Genomic DNA, 24,393 nt, shown 5'->3' with positions numbered 1-24,393 from the left:
GGCTCAAGCTAAATGCCCCACCTGCTCTGAATGACAGGTCACCATTTGATATTGGAGTTAAGAAACATGTTTATTTAGACATTATAAATAAAAAATATATATAAACAATGGCACGTTGACACTGTCATGTTGATCTGAGCCTTGCTGTAGGAAAACCACAATAGGGTTGGCCTTTCGGCTGTCGCAGATGCACCTCCCACGACTTCACTCATTGCTTTTCATCTACAGGTGGTAGATGCAACACAACACAAATGCACAGTAAAATACAATAAAATATATAACATTTAAACCTAACCTCTCAACCGAAATTCTCAATAAAAGAAACCTCACTAAGGGTCCACTGGGAAACAGGGGTGGTTCCTATGCTTTACACATGCAGGGAGTTGTCCATAGCCCAGATCAAGGAGAACCTGTGTTGAGAGGTTAAGAGGTTACATTTGTATTTTATTTTAGGGAGATAACTAGCCTCGTGAAACCAGCCTGCTACCCTAGAAGACAACATTAGTGGGCACTAGGCATGGTTCCTTCTCTGTCTGTGAAACATAGGCTACATACTCCAGTCCAGTAGGTGGGGCAACCGCCATTTATAACTTCAAGGGAAAAGAAGAGGAATGTTGATTGACAGACCGGAAACAAGCCGTCTTGAGAGGAGGCAAGATGGCAGCCCCGGCAGTGGCTGAGTTTCAAAGAGCCCAGTCTCTTATCAGTTCAAACCGGGATGCATCTATCTATATTTTATATTCGATAGGTAAGTATATAGCTACAACATAACTTGTAGTATCCACGTTTCTTGGACGTGTAGATTATCGCTAAAAGAGTCCCTGTCCATGGGTTAGAGAAGTTAGCTAGCTAACTTAGCTAGTAACTTAGTAGCTTGCTAGTTACCGTACTTTAGCTCAATGAGGTACCGGGCTGTGAGTCAGCAGCAGTGACACCTGTAGCTAGCGGGAACGGTGCCAAGATGGCTGCTTGAACAGACGCTTTTTTACCGAGCTCCGTACCAAACTTCAGAAAGATTGTGAAAAATTTAAATAAAAAAAGTTTAGTCATTATTATCTTTATTTGTTCAAGATATAAGACCTTTCCTGTGACTGGAATGATAATTGTATCATTTATTTCAGCATGTCCATGCAAAGTCGTGACAAAAAAAGAAAGGAAAAAGTTAGCCGTTCTATTGCTAATCAACAAGAGAGAAACGTGCTTTTAGACAACTGCCATAACTACACTTGGCCTATGGATAATATCATGCTTTCGAATGCTGAAGATGACGAATTCCCCTCTTTACCGGTTACTCCGTGCAAACCTCCACCCTCCAAAAAACCCAACATGAACTCTGACATCGTGGCTACCCTCTCCTTACTCATCAACTACAGGTGTGACGCCATTGAGAAAATGGTAGGTGCGAACACCATGGTTATCGAAGGCTTGAAAAAGACTGTGGAGTTTGCATGTGGTGAAATTAATGATGTGAAAACGAGAGTGGCAAAAGTTGAAAAAAATGTGGAAAGGGTGGAAAAGAATAACAATGTCTACCATAGACGTCTCAATGATCTGGAACAATACACAAGAAAATGGAACCTGAGACTCTACGGCTTGCCAGAGGTGGAGAAGGAAGATGTGTGAGGAGAGGCTATCCGTATCTGCCAAGAAGTTTTGCCTGCAGAGAAGAACAAAGTTGGTGATACCATCGACGTTGTACATCGCCTCGGCAAGAAGCAACAGCAAAGCGATTCAAGACCCAGGGGTATCATCATCCTATTCACTACCAGATTGATTCTACAGGGATGCTGTCTGGAAAGCTGCTAGGAAGAACGCCTTCCTTCAGAGCCATGGTATGCGTTTCGCTGAGCATCTCAGCCCGGAAGACATAGAAAGAAGGAACAAGTTGTGGCCAACGATCAAGATAGCACGAAGTGAGGGGAAGGCTGCTTACTTCGTAGGAGGACGAGGTTTCATCAACGGTTCAGAAATCCATATTCCTCCCTAAAATCTCACCAGAAGGAACAGGTTGATGGTTTCAGCCATGGTATTCTCATTTTCCTTATGTGGTTTACCTAACAAGCATCAGGTGACTATTTTACAGGAATACTCAGGTATTTCAATTCATTAGTTTGTTCTTGTATGACCAGAAGTCCTATTTTGTTTACAAACTTACGAAGAAGATTGAAAGCTGAATTTATGTTTTATGTATACAGTAACTAAGATGCTGTTTTAAATGGCATACAGGTCTGCTCTGACTTTACACGGTTATTGTTCTATTTAGTTATTAATACTTATTTCCAAAAAAGGTCTTAGGAACGTTTATATGTAAAACATTTTGTTATTCAATTATTTTATGATCAGTTTTCATATGTACTTAATATAGTAGGTACCCTTTTATTTAAATTATTATTTGTTGTTTTATTTCTCAGAATAGTTCCTGATTACACTAAAGAGGGTTTTTAGTCTCTCTTACTACAAGAACCCTTGGTTTGGTCTTGAACATAATTTCCAGTTGAGTTGAATTTCAAAGGTTATGGAATAAGCTATTTTCACTTTAAATTGACTTAAATGGTGCAGATCTCGGTTCCTTATCGTTTACGTTCACTGCTCCTACGTCTTTGACTCATCCTACTACAGTTTATACTTTTATATAATCTTTGTTGTTTTGTCTTTGTCTATATTATCTCTTAATGCTAGGGGGGTTACGAAACAGTGTGAAGCGCAAGGCCTTATTTTTATTTGCTAAACAATTTCGAACAGATTTTTGCTTTTTTCAAGAGTCTCACTCAATTTCTGCTGATGCCAACTTCTGGAGGTCACAGTGGGGCAACGATATTTGGCTTTCCCATGGATCTGAACGCTCTGCTGGTGTCACTACAATGAAAAATACCTTTGGTGGTAATATTCTACACTCGGAAAGTGACCCCTTTGGTCACTTTATTTGTCTTGTGATCAGTTACAATGACATTACACTCATTACTGTAAACTTCTACGGGTACAACACCAAACATGAGAATGATGAGTTGCTTGAATCTATAGAGAAACATATACTTCATTGGTTATCTAAATTTCCCAATTCGTTATTATTGATAGGAGGGGACTTTAACATTACAATAGATAATTCAACTGATAGATGGCCCCCAGGTAGGCCAACCAATCAGAATTTGGGTTTAATACTTTTTATGGAAAAGTTTGATCTTACTGATATATGGAGAGAGAGGTTTCCGGCCGAAAGATCATTCACTTGGAGTAACAAAACAGGCTCCAGACAATCCAGAATAGATTTTGGCTTATATCCAAATGTATTGATAGTGAGTGTGTTACTACAAATATTTGTACTACTCCCCTCACAGACCATAAGGCTATTTACATTGATATCAAAATATTTACCCCTGATACGAACCTTGGTAGAGCATCCTACTGGAAGCTAAATAGCTCATTATTAAATAATGATATAGTTACATTTGAGGTTAAAGATCTGCTCTCACACTTTTGGGAAAAGGCTTGTGAAGAAAAATCTTATTGCAAGAACTGGGAGCTCTTTAAATTTGAGGTGTTCCAAATATCTTAGAAAATATGGTAGTAATCTTGCTAAGACCAGAAGAGCTGAGGAGGAAAAGGTGATCATTAAGATAACTTCCCTTTCTCAGAGGTCCCCAGCTGACCTCTTGGGGGAGGAGAAGATGGAACTAATTGAGTTACAAAATAAACTGGATAATATATATAAATTAAAAGCAGAAGGAGCCTTTATTAGATCTAGGAAAAAATGGATTGAGGAGGGAGAACAGAATTCATCCTATTTCTTTAGACTTGAGAAATTTCACTCTAAAAATAACACTATCCATAAGTTAAACATTGATGGTGTTATTACAGATGACCAAAAATTAATCGCTAAATACTGCAGCAATTTTTACAGAAAATTGTATAGCTCTACGTACTGTCAGGAATCCACAGATATGTTTTTTAACTCACTGAATAATGTTCACTCTATCAGTGATATAGAATCTAAACAGTGTGATGAACCCATCAAAGTTGAAGAGATTATAGAGTCTATCAAACATCTAAAGAACAATAAATCACCAGGTGTTGATGGAATTACATCAGAATTTTACAAATTATTTTCTGAACAAGTAGTTCCCTTCCTATTTGAAGTCTTTTTAGAGAGTATTAAAAACAATGTTCTCCCTCCTACAATGAGTCAGGGGTTAATAACACTGATACCTAAGCCTAAAAAAGAAGTGCTGCTCATCGATAACTGGCGTCCAATTTGTCTTCTTAATAATGACTATAAGAGATTAGCCTCACTACTTGCAAAAATAATTAAAGAAGTCCTGGATGCAATCATTGATGAAGCACAGTCTGGCTTCATGAGGAACAGACATATTTCTAACAATGTCAGACTAGTATTAGACGTACTTGACTACTCAGACCTAATAACTGAGGATAGCTTCATATTATTTTTAGATTTTTATAAAGCATTTGACACAGTAGAAGAGCATCAGTTTCTCTTCCACTCCCTTGAGAGACTTGGCTTTGGGGATTTTTTCTGTAAGGCTATTAAGACTCTCTATGCAAATGGTAACAGCTCTATCAAATTGAAATATGGCACCTCACCTAGATTTGAGTTAAAGAGAGGAATTAGGCAAGGTTGTCCTATCTCTCCGTACCTGTTTTTATTAATCACCCAACTTCTTGCAAATTCTTTAAATAATAGTCCTGTACAAGGTATTTCCATAGCTGGTAAAGAAATTATTATAAGCCAGCTGGCTGACGATACTACACTTTTTCTGAAAGACGCTAACCAAATTCCCATATCGATCAATGTGATTACAATCCTTTTCCAAAGCGTCTGGTCTATATCTTAACATTAAGAAATGTGAACTCATGGCTGTCAAAGATTGTGTGACACCTTCATATTATGGTATTCCAGTAAAAGAAGAACTTACATATTTAGGCATAACCATTACAAAGGATCAGAAGTCTAGAGGCTTACTAAATTTTAACCCTCTTATTAAAAAAAAAACCCAGAAGAAACTAAATCAATGGCTACAGAGGGACTTATCTTTAAAAGGTAGAGTCCTAATAACCAAGGCTGAAGGTATCTCTAGACTAACAGATGGTGCTCTATCTTTATATCTTGACCATAAAATAAGCAAGGAGATAGACCAGATGCTTTTCAACTTTCTTTGGAGAAACCGTACCCATTACATTAGGAAAACTGTTGTAATGAACACTTATGAGAATGGTGGACTGAATTTTCTGGATTTTACTACTTTAAATAATACTTTCAAGATCAATTGGATAAAACAATTCCTAAGAAGACCCACTTCTATATGGAATTTTATTCCTCATCATGTCTTCTCTACTTTTGGTGGCCTTAACTTCATGTTGTTTGCAATTATAATATTGACAAAGTTCCAGTGAAACTTTCTGCTTTTCATCGGCAGGTTTTCTTGTCATGGTCCTTAATTTATAAACACAATTTTTCTCCACACAGATATTATATATGGAATAATCGGGATATATTGTATAAAAATACCTCTCTGTTTTTAGAATATTGGTTCAGAAATAATATCCTATTGGTGAGCCAACTGGTAAATGCAGAGGGTCTTTTACTCAGTTATAAAGAATTCTTATCACTTTACAAGGTCCCTGTAACACCTAATGATTTTGCAATTGTTTTAGATGCCATTCCCTCAGGTGTTGCTATGTTATTCAGGAACATGTCAAGACCTGACCCTCAGAGCCTACCTTCTATTGACCCTGTTGACTCATCAGTAGGAAAGATTTGTTTCTCTTTTGGTCCATTCAACAACAGAGCGATACGATCCTTGTTTCAGCAGGATGTTGTATCTATACCTTATGTCATGCCTTATTGGAATGGATTTATTGATAATATCTGTTGGAAAAAAGTTTGGATGTTGCGACAGACATACCTACTTGTTAACAAAATTAAGGAAGTTTCCTTTAAAATTATTCATAAATATTATCCTGCCAACCACTATATGAAGAAGTTTAAGGAAAACATCAACTCCAATTGCTCCTTTTGTAATGACCACCCAGAAACAGTTGTGCATCTTTTTTGGCATTGTATGCATGTAAGAAAACTGTGGCAAGACATCAGTAGGTTTATAATTGAACACATTTATGAAGATTTTACACTATTGTGGAGAGATGTACTGTTTGGATTCTTTACATACAATAGAAATAAGCGGAATCATTTTTATGTAATTAATTTCATTATTCTTTTGGCCAAATTTCATGTACACAAATGTAAATTTACAAACAGAAAAACACATTTTCGTACCCTACAAAAAGAAATTGAACTGTATTTTAAGACGGTTAAATGCTCTACTAACAAAAAAGCTGTTAGAATTGTAAGTATATGCATGTCCCTTAAGGTCCTTGTGTAATTGTAATGTGATATTGTACCCCCTAGCTCGATTGTCTATTGTTTGTAATATATGTATGCTTGTGTTCCCTCATGTGCTTTATGTATTGATTTGTTGTTAATAAAAAAAAATGTTTTTAAATAATAAAAAATAATAATAAAAAAGACACCTGTAGCTAGCATGCTGTGCAGTTAGCTAGGTAAACGTGAGCTAACTATTTTGCTTGTGTATAGAATTAATAGCTAGCTAAATGGTAGAAGATTCCGACACAGACAGAAGTGATTCCAACCGTATACCCATCGACGCAACATCGCAGAACTTTCGGGAACGCTTGCGAAGCAGACTCGACAGACCAGACCGGGATTTGGGGTGTGAGAATAGGGACGCCTGCTACACAGACCCTGTGGGCTAGTGGTCACCAACCTCAAATCAAATTTCAAGCCGAGATTTACCGCTCAGATTTTTTTTTAACATTACTTATTTAAAAAACGTGAGCCTATGCAAAATTAACCTATTAAAACAGTACTGTAGAAGTAAGTTGAATATGTACCGTTTTTATATAAATATACATCTACCCAATTAGGAATCTTTATTTTCTACCATGGTTTTTGCTTAACTATGTGCAGTAGGCTATAGGACCTATACATTATCACCGCATATTGGCTTTACTTGAATTGCCCTGCCAATACACTGTTATTTTTCCCAGAACAGTTCAAAATAATAATAATAATCGAGGTAGGCTATATGATCACACTGGCAATAGATCAGTTGTATTTCTCCTGATGCACAGCTGAGTGAGCACACATTTAAGTAATGATCTTTTTTCTATTTTACTGGGCTGATTGTGCCTGTTTCTGATGGTCAGTCTCAGCGCCGGGAGAGGGAAACAGTGTGATGGTCTGCCTCAACATCCTTCCGCTCTCCATTGACACTGACCAAAAAGGGTTACTGTCTTCCTGCTAATGGCTAAACTCGAGTCGCACCGCACAAATTCATGTTACTCGCACAAATTCATGTTGTTACTCCTATGACCAGAGACAGTAAAATATTCCTTGATATTAAAAAAGACTTAAGCCCCTAATAATAATGCAAGCCTATCGATACACTTTCATACTCATTCATTGCAGCTGCAGTGCTGGTTGTAGTGCAAATGGAAGTAGGGAGAATGCACATTTTATGGCTTATAAAAGTGTTGAATCGAAAGTGTTGACAGTGCTTAGTAAAAACTTAAACATGAACTCACTCTTAGCAGTATTTGTTGACAATCTCTCTAGTCATGTTTTTGAAATCTCACAGTATCAACTTTGTTGTAGCTTTCTTTTATGCCTGCTATGTTACTGCAAACCTGGTTAGCTGAGCCATCCGATTGGCCAGTGGTAGGCCTATAGGGCAGTTACTTTATTTGCTCCCCCTGGGCCTGCCATGAAGGCAGAGTTTGTACCTTCAGACTGGAGAATGACCAATATACAAAGTGTTGGGGCTCAAGTAGGTGGATATTCAATATCATTATATTTCAAATTTGGATGACAACATTTCCCAGAGACAGCCATGTACAGTGCATTCAGAAAGTATTCAGACCCCTTCTCTTTTTCCACATTTTGTTACCTTAAAGCCATATTATACCGTTCATTAAATTAACGTACACACAATAAATTAAATAGCTACACACAATACCCCATAATTACAAAGCAATAACAGGTTTTTGGACATTTTTGCACATTTTTAACAAATACAAAAACTACTTTATTTACATAAGTATTCAGACCCTTTGCTATGAGGCTTGAAATTGAGCTCAGGTGCATCCTGTTTCCATTGATCATTGATGTTTCTACAACTTGATTGGAGTGGTAAATTAAATTGATTGGACATGATTTAGAAAGGCACACACCTGTCTATATAAGGTCCCACAGTTTATATTGCATGTCAGAGCAAAATCCAAGCCATGAGGTCGAAGGAATTGTTCGCAGAGCTCTGAGACAGGGTTGTGTCAAGGCAAAGATCTGGGGAAGGGTACCAAAACATTTCTGCAGCATTGAGCATCCCCAATAACACAGTGGCCTCAATCATTCTTAAATGGAAGACGTTTGGAAGGACAGTGCCTTCCTAGAGCTAGCCAAACTGCGCAAATCGGGGGAGAAGGGCCTTGGTCAGGAAGGTGACCAAGAACCCGATGGTCACTCTGACAGAGCTCCACAGTTCTTCTGTGGAGATGGGAGAAGCTCCAAGAAGGACAACCTTCTCTACAGCACTCCACCAATCAGTGGCCAGACGGAAGACACATGACAGCCCGCTTGGAGTTTGCCAAAAGGTACCTGAAGGACTTTCAGCCCATGAAAAACAAGATTCTCTGCTCTGATGAAACCAGTATTGAACTATTTGGCCTGAATGTCAAGCGTCAATCTGGAGGAAATCTGTCTCCATCCCTACGGTGAACCATGATGGTGGCAGCATAATGCTGTGGGGATGTTTTTCAGAGACCGGGACTGGGAGACTAGTCAGGATCGAGGGAAAGATGAACGGAGCAAAGTATATGTCTTATAAAATCCTTGATGAAAACCTGCTCCTGAGTGCTCAGGACCTCAGACTGGGGTGAAGGTTCACCTTCCAACAGCACAATGACCCTAAGCACAAAGCCAAGACATCGCTGGAGTGGCTTCTGGACAAGTCTCAATGTCCTTGAGTGGCCCAGCCCAAGCCTGGACTTGAACCCGATCAAACATCTCTGTAAAGATCTAAAAATAGCTGTGCAGTGACGCTCCCCATCCAACCTGACAGAACTTGAGAGGATCTGCAGATCATTTTTTTTATTTACAGTTGAAGTCTGAAGTTTACACACTTAGGTTGGAGTCATTAAAACTTTTTCAACCACTCCACAAATTTCTTGTTAACAAACTATAGTTTTGACAAGTCGGCTAGGACATCTACTTTGTGCATGACACAAGTAATTTTTCCAACAATTGTTTATAGACAGATTATTTCACTTAAAATGAACTATCATAATTCCAGTGGGTCAGAAGTTTACATACACTAAATTGATTGTGCCTTTAAACAGCTTGGAAAATTCCAGAAAAAGATGTCATGGCTTTAGAACTTCTGATAGGCTAATTGACAACATTTGAGTCAATTGGAGGTGTACCTGTAGATGTATTTCAAGGCCTACCTTCAAACTCAGTGCCTCTTTGCTTGACGTCATGGGAAAATCTAAATAAATCAGCCAAGACCTCAGAAAAAAAATTGTAGACCTCCACAAGTCTGGTTCATCCTTGGGAGCAATTTCCAAATGCCTGAAGGTACCACGTTCACCTGGACAAACAATGGCACGCAAGTATAAACACCATGGGACCACGAAGCCGTCATACCGCTCAGGAAGAACATACGTTCTGTCTACTAGAGATGAACGTACTTTGGTGCGAAAAGTGCAAATCAATCCCAGAACAACAGCAAAGGACCTTGTGAAGATGCTGGAGGAAACGGGTACAAAAGTATCTATATCCACAGTAAAACGAGTCCTATATCAACAAAACCTGAAAGGCCGCTCAGCAAGGAAGAAGCCACTGCTCCAAAACCGCCATTAAAAAAGCCAGGCTACGGTTTGCAACTGTTCATGGGGACAAAGATTGTACTTTTTTAAGAAATGTCCTCTGGTCTGATGAAACAAAAATAGAACTGTTTGCCATAATGACCATCATTATATTTGGAGGAAAAAGGGGGCGCTTGCAAGCTGAAAAACACCATCCCAACCGTGAAGCACGGGGGGTGGTAGCATCATGTTGTGGGGGTGCTTTGCTGCAGGAGGGACTGGTGCACGTCAAAAAATAGATAGCTTCATAAGGAAGGAAAATTATGTGGATATATTGAAGCAACATCTCAAGACATCAGTCAGGAAGTTAAAGCTTGGTTGCAAATGGGTCTTCCAAATAGACAATGACCCCAAGCATACTTCCAAAGTTGTTGCAAATGGCTTAAGGACAACAAAGTCAAGGTATTGGAGTGGCCATCACAAAGCCCTGACCTCAGTCCTATAGAAAATTTGTGGGCAGAACTGAAAAAGCGTGTGCGAGCAAGGAGGCCTACAAACCTGACTCAGTTACACCAGCTCTGTCAGGAGGAATGGGCCAAAATTCACCCAACTTATTGTGGGAAGCTTGTGGAAGGCTACCTGAAACATTTGACCCAAGTTAAACAATTTAAAGGCAATGCTACCAAATACTAATTGAGTGCATGTAAACTTCTGATCCACTGGGAATGTGATGAAAGAAATAAAAGCTGAAAGAAATAATTCTCAATACAATTATTCTGACATTTCACGGTCTTAAAATAAGGTTGGTGATCCTAACTGACTTAATTAAGACAGGGTCTTTTTTACTTGGATTAAATGTCAGGAATTGTAAACTTCCGACTTCAACTGTAACCTTTTTAACTATGCAAGTCAGTTATGAACAAATTCTTATTTGCAATAACGGCCTACCCCCGGCCAAACACTAACCTGGGCCAATTGTGTGCCACCCTATGGGACTCCCAATCACGGCTGGTAGTGATGCCTCAAGCACTGGGTTGCAGTGCCTTAGACTGCTGCACCACTCTGGAGCCCATGGGAGAAACTCCCCAAATGTAGGTGTGCCAAGCTTGTAGTGTCATACCCAAGAAGACTCGAGGCTGCAATCGCAGCCAAAGGTGCTTCAACTGAGTAAAGGGTTCTGAATACCTATGTAATTGTGATATTTCAGTTTTGTTTTAGTTTTTTCAAACATTTATGAAAACCCGTTTTTGCTTTATCATTGTGGAGTATTGTGTGTTGATTTGAGGGGGGGGGGGACAATTTAATCCATTTGAGAATAAGCCGGTAACGTAGCAAAATATGGAAAAAGTCAGTGTCTCCAATCTGTCTTTTAGTTATCAAAATTCTCAACTTAATTGAATGTACCGGCAGAGAACTTTGGCCATATCCTTGTCAGTGGCACTTTTGTTTGTTTTTGGACAGTAAATTTGTTTCCAAGTTAGATGGATGTCATATTACACATTTTTCCAGTTAAGTGTTGTAGAATTGCATGAAATGTGTTTATAAATGGCCAACGTTTTTCTGTGTGAAGAAATGTAGGCTCCAATATATCCTATAGTCTAGGCCTACACTAAGCAACTACAAGTAATTTGAGTTGCGTTCGCATGCAAATCTAGACAGATAGCTTACAACTAAGTCTTCAATAAAACTCCCAAGGCGTGACTTTTCTTGAATTAATATATTGAAAACGTTTGTTGTGAAACTGCAAAATACAGAAAAGAATATACTTTAGTATTCAATTCACACCGACATACTGTAGCTGTACATTATACATTTGAAGTTGCATAAATACAAAGCACGTGCTAAGGTACCATGCATCTGGCCTGATGCCAAACCATATAGCCAATTACCATATATGAGTAACAATTAGCTAACTCCTTTCATTACTCTAATAATGTACAACCATCTATGTAGAATAACAAAGCATATTACACTAGAAACAGTAACAAAACTACAGTATTGTATATTTTACATGTTTGCATGACGCACGAGCAAAGTAATACAGCTAATGACATACATTAAAGGCATTGCAATTTGTGTGAGTAAATGCAACCAACCAACATTGACATGTAAGCAACTCTATCAATAACAATATTATCATCATTCGCTAAATGCTTGAATCGAACTTACAAACAAATATTTTCCCAGGCTGAAGCTTGACAAGAAATAACTAACTATAGCTGCTTCTATGCGTACAGAACAAATTCTCTACTTCCTGTTTGCGTAGTCTTTCTAAGTACCAGAAAGCTCCACTAGGGGGCAAATAACACCATGGAACACAATGAAAATACATTTTAACCATTATTTTATTACAATCTGTTACCTTCTAACAGGATGGCAGCACACTATGCAACAACTAGCATTGGTGACCAATATGACTAGGAGTGTGTCTATGCCAGTGGTGGAAAAAAGGTTGCAATCGTTAAATTTAACTAGGCAAGTTGGTTAACAAGTTCTTATTTACAATGACAGCCTACCCCGGCCAAACCCTTAATATACCTTAATAGAAAGTTACTCAAAGTATAAGTCAACCAGTAAATACTACTTGAGTAAAAGTCAAAGTATTTGGTTCTAAATATACTTAAGTACCATAGGTAAAAGTATGAATCATTTTAAATTCCTTTAAATTAAGCAAAGCAAATGGCACCATTTTCTTGTTTTTAAAATGTACAGATAGCCAGGGGTACACTCCAACACTCAGACATAATGTACAAATTATGCATTTGTGTTTAGTGAGTCTGCCAGATCAGAGGTAGTAGGGATGACCATGTGTTCTCTTGATAAGTGTGTAATTTGGACCATTTTCATGTCCTGTTTAGCTCTCAACATGTAACTAGTACTTTTGGCTGTCAGGGAAAATTTACATTTTCTTTAGGAGTGTAGTGAAGTAAAAGTAGTCAAATATAAATAGTAAAGATACCCCAAAAAACAACTTAAGTAGTACTTTAAAGTATTTTATACCACTGGCCTTTGCTGCTGGACAATGAAAGTAAGTTGATTTGAAAACCAATAGAACATGAAAGAAAAAGGCTACTGGTTTCAATGGCATATGGAAGTCTTTATAAAATGATTGCCTACACATTTGGTTGGATTTTGGCTAGGCTACTTTGAAGCAAGGTAAAACATGCCTCATAATATGTAATGAAACGTTCTGGTTTCAAACAATTAAGCATGATTTTGAAATGCGTACTGCCTCCAGCTCATTGCAAAGTGCTGTGTGACGCACTGAAGTCTGCCTAGTTGCCATGCACTTGAATGGTGACAAGGAAGTGTACTTCAATTACCAGTTGAGAGAGAAAATGTGCTATTTGTAATCGTGGCCTTTTAAAAAATATATATTAAAAAATTACACAAATTGCCTTTAGAATTGTTGCAAAATAATTGGGCTTATCAAAGTTGTTTGAGCTGTATCAGAAGCTCTCGCGCTACATCGACCGGTATTTCAATCAAAGAATAGGCTAAAATGCACTTTTTCGTGGCTACTGTTAGCTAGCATGAGAACAAAAACTTCGGTTTACTTAACTAGCAGTCGTTCAATCTTCTCATCTAGTAGGTGGGATAATGGAACAATTCGGAGTACAATTCCATATATATCCCTTGATTGAGGTACGTTTTCCAAGCCATATCTTGCACCAGCTCAGCTGTGTTAATCTAAACAAAAGGCATTTCCAACCTTCTACTGTAGCTGAACGTATACGTTAAGATTGGAATCATCTAGCTAGCTAAATATTTTTTAATTTACCAATCTAGCTAAATGTTAGCGAATGTGATAGCTATGTGACTAATGACTTTTTCGAACCCTTACGCCCACCAACAGCAGTTAGGGACCATCAACATGGTGACAAATCAAATTTTTCAAATTTCAATAGCTCTTTAACCATTACTTCTAAAACTTTCAAAACTGGTTCTAGCTAACCCGATGACATAGGCGCACATAGCACACTTTTTTTTGTCGGTTTACAAGTGGTTTGAAAGTTATTGAGGTTTGAAAGTGTGACAATCTGTTGAATATCCAACCTGAAACTGTCTTTACCTCGGTGTAATTTCAGTAATGTTAGCTAACTAGCTACACATTTATGTTGGTAAGTAGAGCCAGCTAAATCAGATTTATTGACAGCAGAAGCTCAACAGATAGTGGCTCAGCCTTTGTTACATTGACTGTTAGCGAACTGTGTCCAATGTTGGACCCAGGGATAATTTCCCCCAGCTAGCTGTCAACTGAAAGCAGTGACTTATAAGTGAGCATCCACACTGATTTGACAACAAAACTGATTATGCCATGTATTATAGTTTGCACATTTTTTCTCACATATAGCCTAGATTTTGCCATCTATTACGCTAGGTCTACGTGTAAAAGGTTGTGCTGCCAATGTCAACAAGTATTCTTCTATTGTTTTTTTCCAGTAAAGCGGGACATCCAGGAGAGCGATGAGGAGGCCGTGTGTGTCAAAGAGCAGAGCATCCTGGAGCTGGGTGGTCTGCTGGCGAACACGGGCCAGGCTGCAGGTGACACATCCTCCCTCCCTCATCCCCTCCGATTTCAGGTGGATAAGTGCAGACTCACATATCACCTCTACTAGAGAATGATGCTGACTAGGCTTGTCACGATACCAACATTTTGCAAACAATACGATACCAGGCCAAGTATCACTATACCGAGTCGTATCGCGATACCTTGGTGGAAGAAAATCTGTGGCCTAGCATCCTGTTCGCCCGTCCCCAGACGCTTGTTTACGTTTTTGAAACGTTCTCCAAAAACCTGTCACTGAAATTCAGACTTCTACTCAATACAACACATTGAATTTAACTTCACACAGTTCAGTATATAATATAATACTGCATAGAATGGCTGATTTTGGGGTTGGTAGGGTCTAGGGGATGGTGCTGGTTGACAGCTGCCACACGTGATAAGCGCATGAAATTGAATTTATTAACAAACTGAATTTATTAACAAAGCTGACTTTTATAAACATTTTATAATGGACACCAGCAGGTTCTTTAGATCGGTAGGGATGAAAAAGTCAGTAGTATCAAATGAAACAGTACTACGGTATTCTTAAATGGTATCATGATGTTTTGGTACCATGGTACCAGTATACCCATAGGCGGCAATCCCAGGGGGGATGGGGTGGACGCGCCATGATTTGTCCCACCCAATAAATTACTGTAAACATAACTATTTATTTCAATAATATGCCATGAAGGCACTTGTGCTGATTATAGACACTTAATAGCGCCTACATTTCAAAAGATTGCGAAATTCTATCATCTGTCTCCTACTGTAAATAAACTGCACACTGTGTGTCGCCAGCAAAGACGGAAATCAGAGCATTTTTCAGTACACCACAACGCAAAGTAAGAACCCTAGTAGCCTAATATATCAAAGATTAGTTGATAAAATGTTCATAAGAAAAACGTGACATGTAAATGTTTCATAATGATGTAATTAGGCAGAGCGGGCAACAGATGGCACATAGACAGCAGAACTGGGGACAGATAGGCAGGGACAGACTGGCTAAGACAGGGAGTCTCAGGTAAGTTTGTTGAGTCTTTGTTTGACAACATTTATGAAAGGTTCTCTTTTTTAGACTTGTAAAATAGGGACATAATTGGACAATGCCATGGATACCCCCACTCAACTTAAACTGGTGACTGAACCAATATTTGTTTAAGGCAATGGTATTGCTGTTGTGATTGTGTAGTTTTGGGTACCAGTATTTAGGAGTATTTCAAACACCTTATTTATTTTCTAGGAGACAGACTGTGAGGCAGTGAAGGTGGTGAAAGGGAAAGAGTAAGGGACAGAGACTTCAGAGGACAGTGTCACAGCCACGGCAGGACCAGGTGTCAACCTTTTTGCCAGCAGCACCAGTATAGGGGACAGTGGCACAGCATTGTTCAGTTACCTCAGTGATGGCACAAAACCATATCAGCCACACCCACAATTTATAGAACTGCAAACTCTTGCCAAGTGAGTGTTGACGTTTCAAGAGAAATGGTTTCGCGATTTCCCCTGGCTACCTTATAATCCATCAAAAAAAGGAGTGTTGTTTGCACTGTAGCCAAGGGTTTCAAGCCAGCCATATTTTGGCCAAAAAGCAGATGCTGCCTTCATTAGTGCAGGTTTTAGGAACTGGAGAAAATCCATTGTAAAATTCACAGCACATCTAAACTGCCTAACCCACTGCAACTTTGTAACTGTAGCAGCACACCAGCTAAATCCAATCGTGCCCTGTTATCCAGCGCGTGGGGTAAACGGCAGGAGGACGCAAGGCATGAATTGCTTGATGAAAATTGTTAGTTCGGTGCAGCATGTGGCAAGACGGGGACAAGCCTTTAGAGGCCACACAGATGAGTGGGAATTTATACCAGCTTTTGAAACTTAGGGGACGATCCCATTTTACTGAAGTGGTTAACAGAGCGTACCACAATGTACACAGGCCCCAAAGCACAGAAGGAAATTCTGAACATCATGGCCAATAGTCATTCGAGGCATTGCAGCTGAGATTAGGTCTCTTCCGATTGTACAATTTTCAGTAATTGTTGACGCTACTCAAGATGTCTCTGGTGCTGAACAGGAGAGTGTCTGCCTGCGTTATGTTGACCATGACCTTATCCCTAAATAGGAGTTTATTGGGCTATACAGGGTGTCGGAGACAACAGGCGAGAGCATTGTGAAAGTAGCAACTGATGTGTTGTTGAGGCTCAATTTGCCCATGTCTGGCTTACGTGAGCAGAGTTACGATGGTGCCTCAAACATGGCAGGAAAATACACAGGTGCACTAGCAATTGTGAGGAGGCAGTAGCCATTAGCCCTCTATGTGCATGGTGGAGCACACTGTGTAAATCTGATTTCACAGGCTGGCTGGTCAGCCTCCCCACTGATCCGGGATTCCCTTACTTGGGTCAATCAGTTAGGTGTCCTCTATGGCCAGTCAGGAAAGTTTAAGAGCATATTTGAATCAATTGCCACGTCCGACGATGCACATCTAACCACCCTAACACCTCTATATCCAACAAGGGCTGTGTGGAATACTGCTAATAGAGCTGTGCTATGGCAGTATGAGCGGGTACTAAGCAGCCTAGAGGAGATGGCAATAACTGCATCCAAGACGGCTTCAACTGCCAGTGGATTATTTGAGCACTTCAGCATAGGCAAGACTGTTGGGCCTCACACTTGCCTCTGCTGTTCTTGGAGAGCTTGAATCCTTTAACATTTCACTGCAGAAAACTCAGACTGTCTCTGGTATGCAGGCTGCAGTCGAGTGTGTGTGCTGTCATCTCTTAGAGGCAAGAGAAATGTCGAAAGCTACCTTGCACTGTATGAGAAAGCAACAACATTGATTGAATCCATTGAGACACACTCAAGATGATTTGCTGGAAAAGCAGTGGATCACTATAGGGCAGAATTTTTTAAAGTGTTGGATGGTGTGGAGGTTTAGTTTGGTGACCATTTTGACCAGGACAGTCTAAACGTCCGGCAAAGGGTGGAAAGGGGGGGAGTTGGATTAGTCTCTAGATCAGTACCCTGAGCTGAACATAGATTCTCTTTCAGTGCAGTTGCCTCTCTTTTGCAACAAATAACCCAGTTGCAGCAGTGGGGAGGCAGCAGAGGTCCTCAAGGAGGCTTCCAGTGGAGGTGCGGGGGATTGTTTCACCAAGTTGAGGTGCTGGTCAGAATTTTGTTTGTGGTGCCAATGTCTTCATGTGAGGCTAAGAGGAGATTCAGTGCACTCCGCAGGATGAAGACTTGGATACGGGCTAGCTTGGGCCAAGAGAGACTGAATGGCATAGTTGTCTGTAATGTACAATGTATAGGCTGGACAGTCTCGCGGGAAATTGTCTGCCAGCTATTTGTTGGATCCATTGAAACCAACAAATATATGTTTGGTTCAGTAGTGTGTATAGGGTTCTGTGCCACTGTCCCCTATAGGGTTCTCAACCTTTTTGGGGTACTGGAACCCCTGCATATTTTGAGGCAAGGCAGGCAAGGTTTTGAGTAGTCCTCAGGGACCCCGCCCCCTCTATATTATATGTAAAGTTACTGGAAACCTTGTGGTACTGAATATGTTCATTATACAGACCCCTTGCAGTTACACCAGGGACCCCTAGGGGTCTACAGACCCCTGTTTGAGAACCCCTGGTATATAGTAAATTTGTTCTTTTGTTTAGTAGTTTTTCGTACATGACTGTACACTTACTATTATTATTATTTTATTTAAAATACTTATTTTGTGACATACTTGTCCATAGCTTTTGTTTGAAGAGTTGAGACACTGACTGAACAATAAATAAGTATTTTTGAAGGATATTTTGGTTGATTTATTTGGGTTAGTAGTAGTTTCGCTTTTAGAACTGTACTTATTTTGAGCTTTTTGTTCTTGTAAAGCTATTGTAGTAGATTCAGGTCAGTGGCACATATTTAATGACTATATAAATGTATCAGAAAAAGTCAAATGTCAATTCAATACTGAGACCAACTTTGATGGTTCTCAATGGAGATTATTTTAGATGAGATCACACCATGCTCATTGTACAGTATTTACGAAAACTGCACCCATAAACAGTGTACAGTACCATTGCCACCTACTGGCCTTTCTTGGTATTGCTGGTTGTAAATACAAACACCTGCAAACATAGTGGTCTGATAAGGAACACTGCTATAACTATTATATGTAGTAGTAGTATTATAATGATTTAAACATTTGAACAATTTGGGACAACCCTTCAGTTAACTACCTATCAATTATCCAGTAGTAGTGATTATGGTTCCTCAATATGCATTTAACATATTACAATGTAGGTTATGTGTTACAGCACTACTTTTGGTGAGAATTTAATGTAATTGTCCCCTCGAAAGTTGATATCAGATTTTCATCCCTGGGTATAACGTGCAACACTAATACTGACTAGTTTTGTCATGATTTTCAGTATGGCTAGGAAACAAATCACGAAGCTGTGGAAATTAACTTTTTCTATAATGTTGAGTGACGGTGACAAGTTTCTCCTTGACTGTGCGCAAGTTTGAAATTTGATTACATTGCATGCGGACTGCCCAGAATTACTGATCTATAAATCACCTTGCATCCCAAATACCTAGTCATTGTGATCAACATTAGTGTTTCTGTTCCTCACCTTGGCTTGCTTTAACTGATCCCCTCCAACCTGCTGTCTGGGTCCCTCAGAACTGGGCGGTCTCCTGAAGTATGTGCGGCCGTTTCTGAATTCCATCAGCAAGGCCAAGGCGGCGCGGCTGGTGCGCTCGCTGCTGGACCTGGACCTGGGTCTTTGGGTTCTTGAGTCTATTTCGCTCTATGTAGCGCTGCAGTTCTTGCTTCAAGGGCCATTGGTGGATCTTGATGACACATTTCAATTCTGTCAATTTGGGAATTGAGTTGAAATTCCAATTGAACAATTTTAGAATTTTCTTTCTTAAAATGGACCTCTGGTGGTTATGTTAGATGAGGTGGTGTTATCCTTGACTTTGTCTCTCTCTCTAGGCTTGTCTCATCTCTCTGTATTTTGACACAAAGCGGTATCAAGAGGCGCTTCATTGTTTCTTTTTTGTTTGTTTGTACTGAAACAAAAATATATTAATCACAACAAAAAGAGCAGAATATGATTACAGTTGGTATTCCTAATAAGTGCACATCAGATACATGTTAACTCTGTTTTATACACTTCAGTTGAACAGTCCCAATTAAAGTACTTTAAAAAATGCCCTTCATATCTGCCAACTCTGGCTTGGTGTATTCATTCATGTCTCTCCCTTTCTCTCCATCCCTCCCTCCTTCCATCCCTCTCTCCCACAGGCACCCAGCTACTCCAGGAACTGAAGAAAATGGATGACAAGGCCCTGCTGGTGGAGGTACAGCTGCTGGAGAGTAAGACATACCACGGCCTCAGCAACCTGCCCAAGGCCCGTGCTGCCCTCACTTCTGCACGCACCACCGCCAACGGCATTTACTGCCCGCCCAAGCTACAGGCCGCCATGCAGATTTCCATGTTTACCTCATTGCGCTCAGCTGGTGTCCTGGGTCTAAATCAATCCCTGATTAGAGAGCAAGCATGACAATCAGCATTGCAACAGGACTTGAGGTCCAGATTTGAGCAGGTTGATAGCCTCCTCACCCCTCCACCCTTACAGGGATCATCCACGCAGCAGAGGAGAAGGACTGGAAGACTGCCTACTCTTACTTCTACGAGTCCTTCGAAGGCTATGACTCCATCGACCATCCCAGAGCGATCACCGCTCTCAAATACATGCTGCTCTGCAAAATCATGCTCAACCTGTAAGCAGCTGAATGCTCAACTCTATATGTTGTGTGTAATGATGATCAATGTGTAATCACTATACTTACTTATGATATAACTTTGGAATTTTAGTAAATATGCAGCACAACAGTTAGTTATGGAGTTGGTTATGTGTGGATAAGAGCTTAAGAGGAAAGTTGATGTCTTGAATGAGTAACCTGTTGTCTTGTTGTAGTCCTGAGGAGGTCCAGGGTCTCGTTAGTGGAAAGCTAACCCTGCGGCACGCCGGGAGACAGACAGACTCTCTGAAATGCGTGGCGCAGGCCAGCAATAACCGGTCGCTGGACGATTTTGAAAAGGTAAGAAAGAGCATGTTGAGTGATCTGAATAACAGTGATGCATTTTTTTCATTTGCTGTTTTTATCCCTTGCATTGTTTATCCCATATTGTAGGTTCCTTAACACCTGTTTTGCTCTTCCTCTCTTTCTATCCCCCTCTTTTGCTAAATCTTTACTATCTATATCCTTCTATTTTCCCCACTTCTTACCTCTATCCCACCTCTCTCCAGGCCCTGACAGAGTATAGAGGTGAGTTGAGAGACGACTCCATCATAAACACACACTTGACCATGCTCTATGACAACCTGCTTGAACAGAACCTCATCCGTGTCATCGAGCCTTTCTCCAGGGTACAGGTGAGCTTACAGCTGAGCATTTTGTGGAGGGTGGGCGCATGCTTTCCAGTCCAAGACTAGGCTTTTGTTCTTGTTAAATTCTTTAAGAATTTGTTAAGTCTGTAAAAATCCAAATTTCTTTGTGTTTAAAAGTAGTAGGCTTGAAAGAGAGCAACTCGGTTTGGGCTGATCTGTGACCCGCTAGCACCTTCCCCGATAAGAGTGGAATGAGGCAACCTCAGTTACACACAAGGGAACTTTATTGCTGTACACACTCACAGCAGACAGGGAATAGATGTTGGAAGGATGTGGTTCTGTAATACAGGACATAAGCAGTAATGAATAGGCTGTACACTATTAGCACAGCAAGAGGACTGGTAAGGACTGTATAAATATAAAGGACTGTATAGATCAAGACTATATAAGCAAACAATTATCATTATCTACTACCAACAGTAAATAGTAAACACACGTTACAACAATAACAACTCAGTTCTGCACGCACTCCTTCCCATAAGTCCCCTCAGAGGAGTGAACAGACACTGGCCTGTACAGTCAGAAGAGCTGTCAGGTGTCCTGCCCACTAACTATGTACCCCTTAGCAACCCAGGTCACACATTGAGGCCAGTTTATTGTACCACTAGGGTTATGGGAAATGGAGTGGGCAGCTTGAAAGGGTTGTGAGATGCTGATAGGTTACTGGCAGGGAATTCATAGCAAGGCTATTTGTAAAAAGCTAGTATTAGTTTAGCTTTGTTCAGCTTGGATATTTTGTCTTGTAAAGTTCTTTAAGGATTTGTAAAGTATAAAGTCAAATTGCTGTGTTCATAAAAGTAATATTTGTAGAATTGTGTCTAGTATTTGTTTTGCTTTGTTGAGCTTGTGTTCCAGACCACTGACAAGTGTTGTTCTGTCTCCCCACAGAACACATTTCCACCCTCATAAAACTCTCTAAAGTAAGTCCTGGCTTATTCCACGACTAGGACATTAAATGGTGTCAGCACATCTTTCACTTATTTTTGTAATTTTGCCATGCCCATTTCCTTCCTTAAACATTTGCTCTAATGTTGACTGAAGCAGTAATGTAAAGCTGTGTTGATTTGGTTTCTTCACTTCTACACAGGGAGATGTCGAGAGGAAATTGTCACAGATGATTCTTGACACACAATTTCACGGTAGGTGTCTATGATAATGAAAAATGTGAACGCATACACTTCTCTATGAATTCATTTGGACAGTGAAGCTAAAACCTGCCGACCAATGTAAAATCCTGGAGCATAGAGCCAAATTAAAACCTTTAGCTTTACTTCCCAAATAAATACATAGGGGAGTTTAAATCCAGATGTCCTCCTCCCGTCATTTTAGTCCCATAGTTGTTGGGAAAATGTAATAATTAACTTCAAGTTAAAGGAAGACAATCACATTTTTTTAGGTCTGAGTTTTTTTTGCCTTTACTCTGTACCTACTTGACACCATCCCTCCACCTCCTTCTCTAGGTATTTTGGACCAAGGCGAGGGTGTGCTGATTATCTTCGATGAGCCTGCAGTAGACACAACGTATGAGGCGGCCCTGGAGACCATTCAGAACATGAGCAAAGTGGTGGACTCACTCTACAACAAAGCCAAGAAGCTCACATAGGTCAGCCAGTCCCCTGAGCCATGAGCAGAATTGGAGTCCTATAAAATAAATGTATGTTGAATATGTGTCATAGGTATGTATGACAGCCCTGCTTTGGAAATTATGGGACGGTTTCCCGAACACAGATTAACCACGTTCAATTGAGTATGCTATTTAGTCCATGACTAGGCTTGATCGGTGTCCCTAAATCTGCTGCCCCAACCTGCTAGTTAATATATTTTCCCTTTTGTCTCTTCCCAAAGAGGAGACCACCTGTACCCCAGCACAGAGCTTGTCCGGCAAGTTTGTGAAGCACTCCGGGAAGGGGAGAGGGGGCGGTGTTCGGACTCAAACAACCCAGCAAGCAAATAAACCAACCGACCAACCCACAAACTGACAGGGATAGGCTGCCCCCCCACCCCTCTTCAATTCAGTCTGGGTACATTTAAAATTTAAAAAAAACAGACATTCCAACTACTGGCATCTCCATCACAGGTTTCTATGTTCCTCGGCATCCCCCTCTTTGCCGACCATCAGGGAATCTTGTAAAAAATGAACAATAAAGAAACAAACATATACATAACATGTATGAAAGATCTCTGAAAGAGTGTAATTGGTGGGCTTACATTGCCTTAAGGTTCAGTTCTATTGCCAAACAACCCCTGGCCAACCCACATGTTTTCTTGCCTTCATCCCCCCCAATACACACAGATGGCAATCTGGGTCTGCTGGCTTTGTGCCAGCAGTGGACAGATGAAACGGACCACTGTCCCTGCGAACACGCCACAGGAAAAGGACACAGTCATCGCCACACCGTTTTATAGTTCCCAGACCTGGGTTAATATATTGTTTGAAAATCGTTCAAGCACTGAGTGTTTGTTTTATCCTGCCTGGGGAGCCAGGAGGGTGTGATTTTCCTTTTTGGGACTTTCCTATTTGTTCCATTTCAACAGGTTAGCTCAATCGAGAACATATAAAGTACCTGATATGATCTCTAATAGTATTTTAATCCAGGTGTAATTGTTTCCTTTCCCTGCCTCCAATTCCAGTTTGTACATAATGTTGCCAGGTGTGTGTCTGTCAGGCCTGCCATGCTAACACCCCGCCCATCCCTTTATTTTTATTACACTAAACGAGAATAAAATAAGCCCTCTGTGCTTTCGGGAGTGGTGGTGATTGACCTGGTTGTATGTGTTGTGACTAGCTGACAGGGAGTGCGTTGGTTGTTTATTCCTCATGTATTTAAAAAAACGGGGCTTACAGTTAAAAGCTGTAAGGTTTGGGGACTACTTTTTGCAAGGACTACTAGTCGACCATTTCCCATGAGACCGAGAAAAGACGAGTGCTAATAAATATATTGAATGTCACAGCTTAATTTTCTGTTTGAAGGACCTAAACTAGATGGACTTTGCCTCGTTTTTGCCTATTACAATAATCAAGAAATACCTTGATTTGTTTTCAAATCTATCTTGTCTCTGTATATAGAGTTTTATCTTGCATATGTTATCAGGTTCAGCATATGTGCTACATTTATCAGGGTAAATTAATTGTTACATTTTATTCAATTTTAGACAACTCAAACATAGGTAAAAGATGATTGAACAGTCAGAGCTGCAATGAGTCCTTGGTCTATTCACCAAACCATTTTACCCAGCTAGGGCATCTTAACATAGCCCAGCCCTATAGGGCCTGGCCTAAAGTGGTAAACCATATAGGGAACAGTGTCATCTGGGACAGACACCAAAAGGTGCACAGGTTACATATGAATGTCATTATGTAGCTACACTTATCAGACACCAGGGAGTGCTATTGGATTAGAATTTTCACAAATTAAATTGTTTTCTAGTTGGGTCAAAGATGAAAGGGGAAAATAATCTCTTTAGATTTACCAATTTGGTAATATATGTCTAAATCC

At 40.1% G+C, this 24,393-nt stretch overlaps 1 protein-coding gene across 1 annotated transcript; it reads left to right on the top strand.

The window, feature by feature from the left end:
• The first annotated feature begins 657 nt into the window (after window positions 1-657).
• Window positions 658-23,969, top strand: LOC112249014 (26S proteasome non-ATPase regulatory subunit 11-like). The gene is made up of 12 exons (XM_024418630.2): window positions 658-748; window positions 14,338-14,439; window positions 19,119-19,282; window positions 19,434-19,488; window positions 19,746-19,961; window positions 20,081-20,225; window positions 20,423-20,546; window positions 20,756-20,885; window positions 21,785-21,816; window positions 21,984-22,035; window positions 22,357-22,499; window positions 22,742-23,969. Exons 1-11 carry the CDS (start codon window positions 658-660, stop codon window positions 22,497-22,499), a joined length of 1,254 nt encoding a protein of 417 aa, XP_024274398.1. The 3' UTR covers window positions 22,742-23,969.
• The last annotated feature ends 424 nt before the right edge of the window (window positions 23,970-24,393 follow it).

This window comes from Oncorhynchus tshawytscha, linkage group LG01, assembly GCF_018296145.1.
Source record: "Oncorhynchus tshawytscha isolate Ot180627B linkage group LG01, Otsh_v2.0, whole genome shotgun sequence".
Taxonomy (NCBI): Eukaryota; Metazoa; Chordata; class Actinopteri; order Salmoniformes; family Salmonidae; genus Oncorhynchus; species Oncorhynchus tshawytscha.
This window is presented reverse-complemented; position numbering and strand designations above follow the sequence as displayed.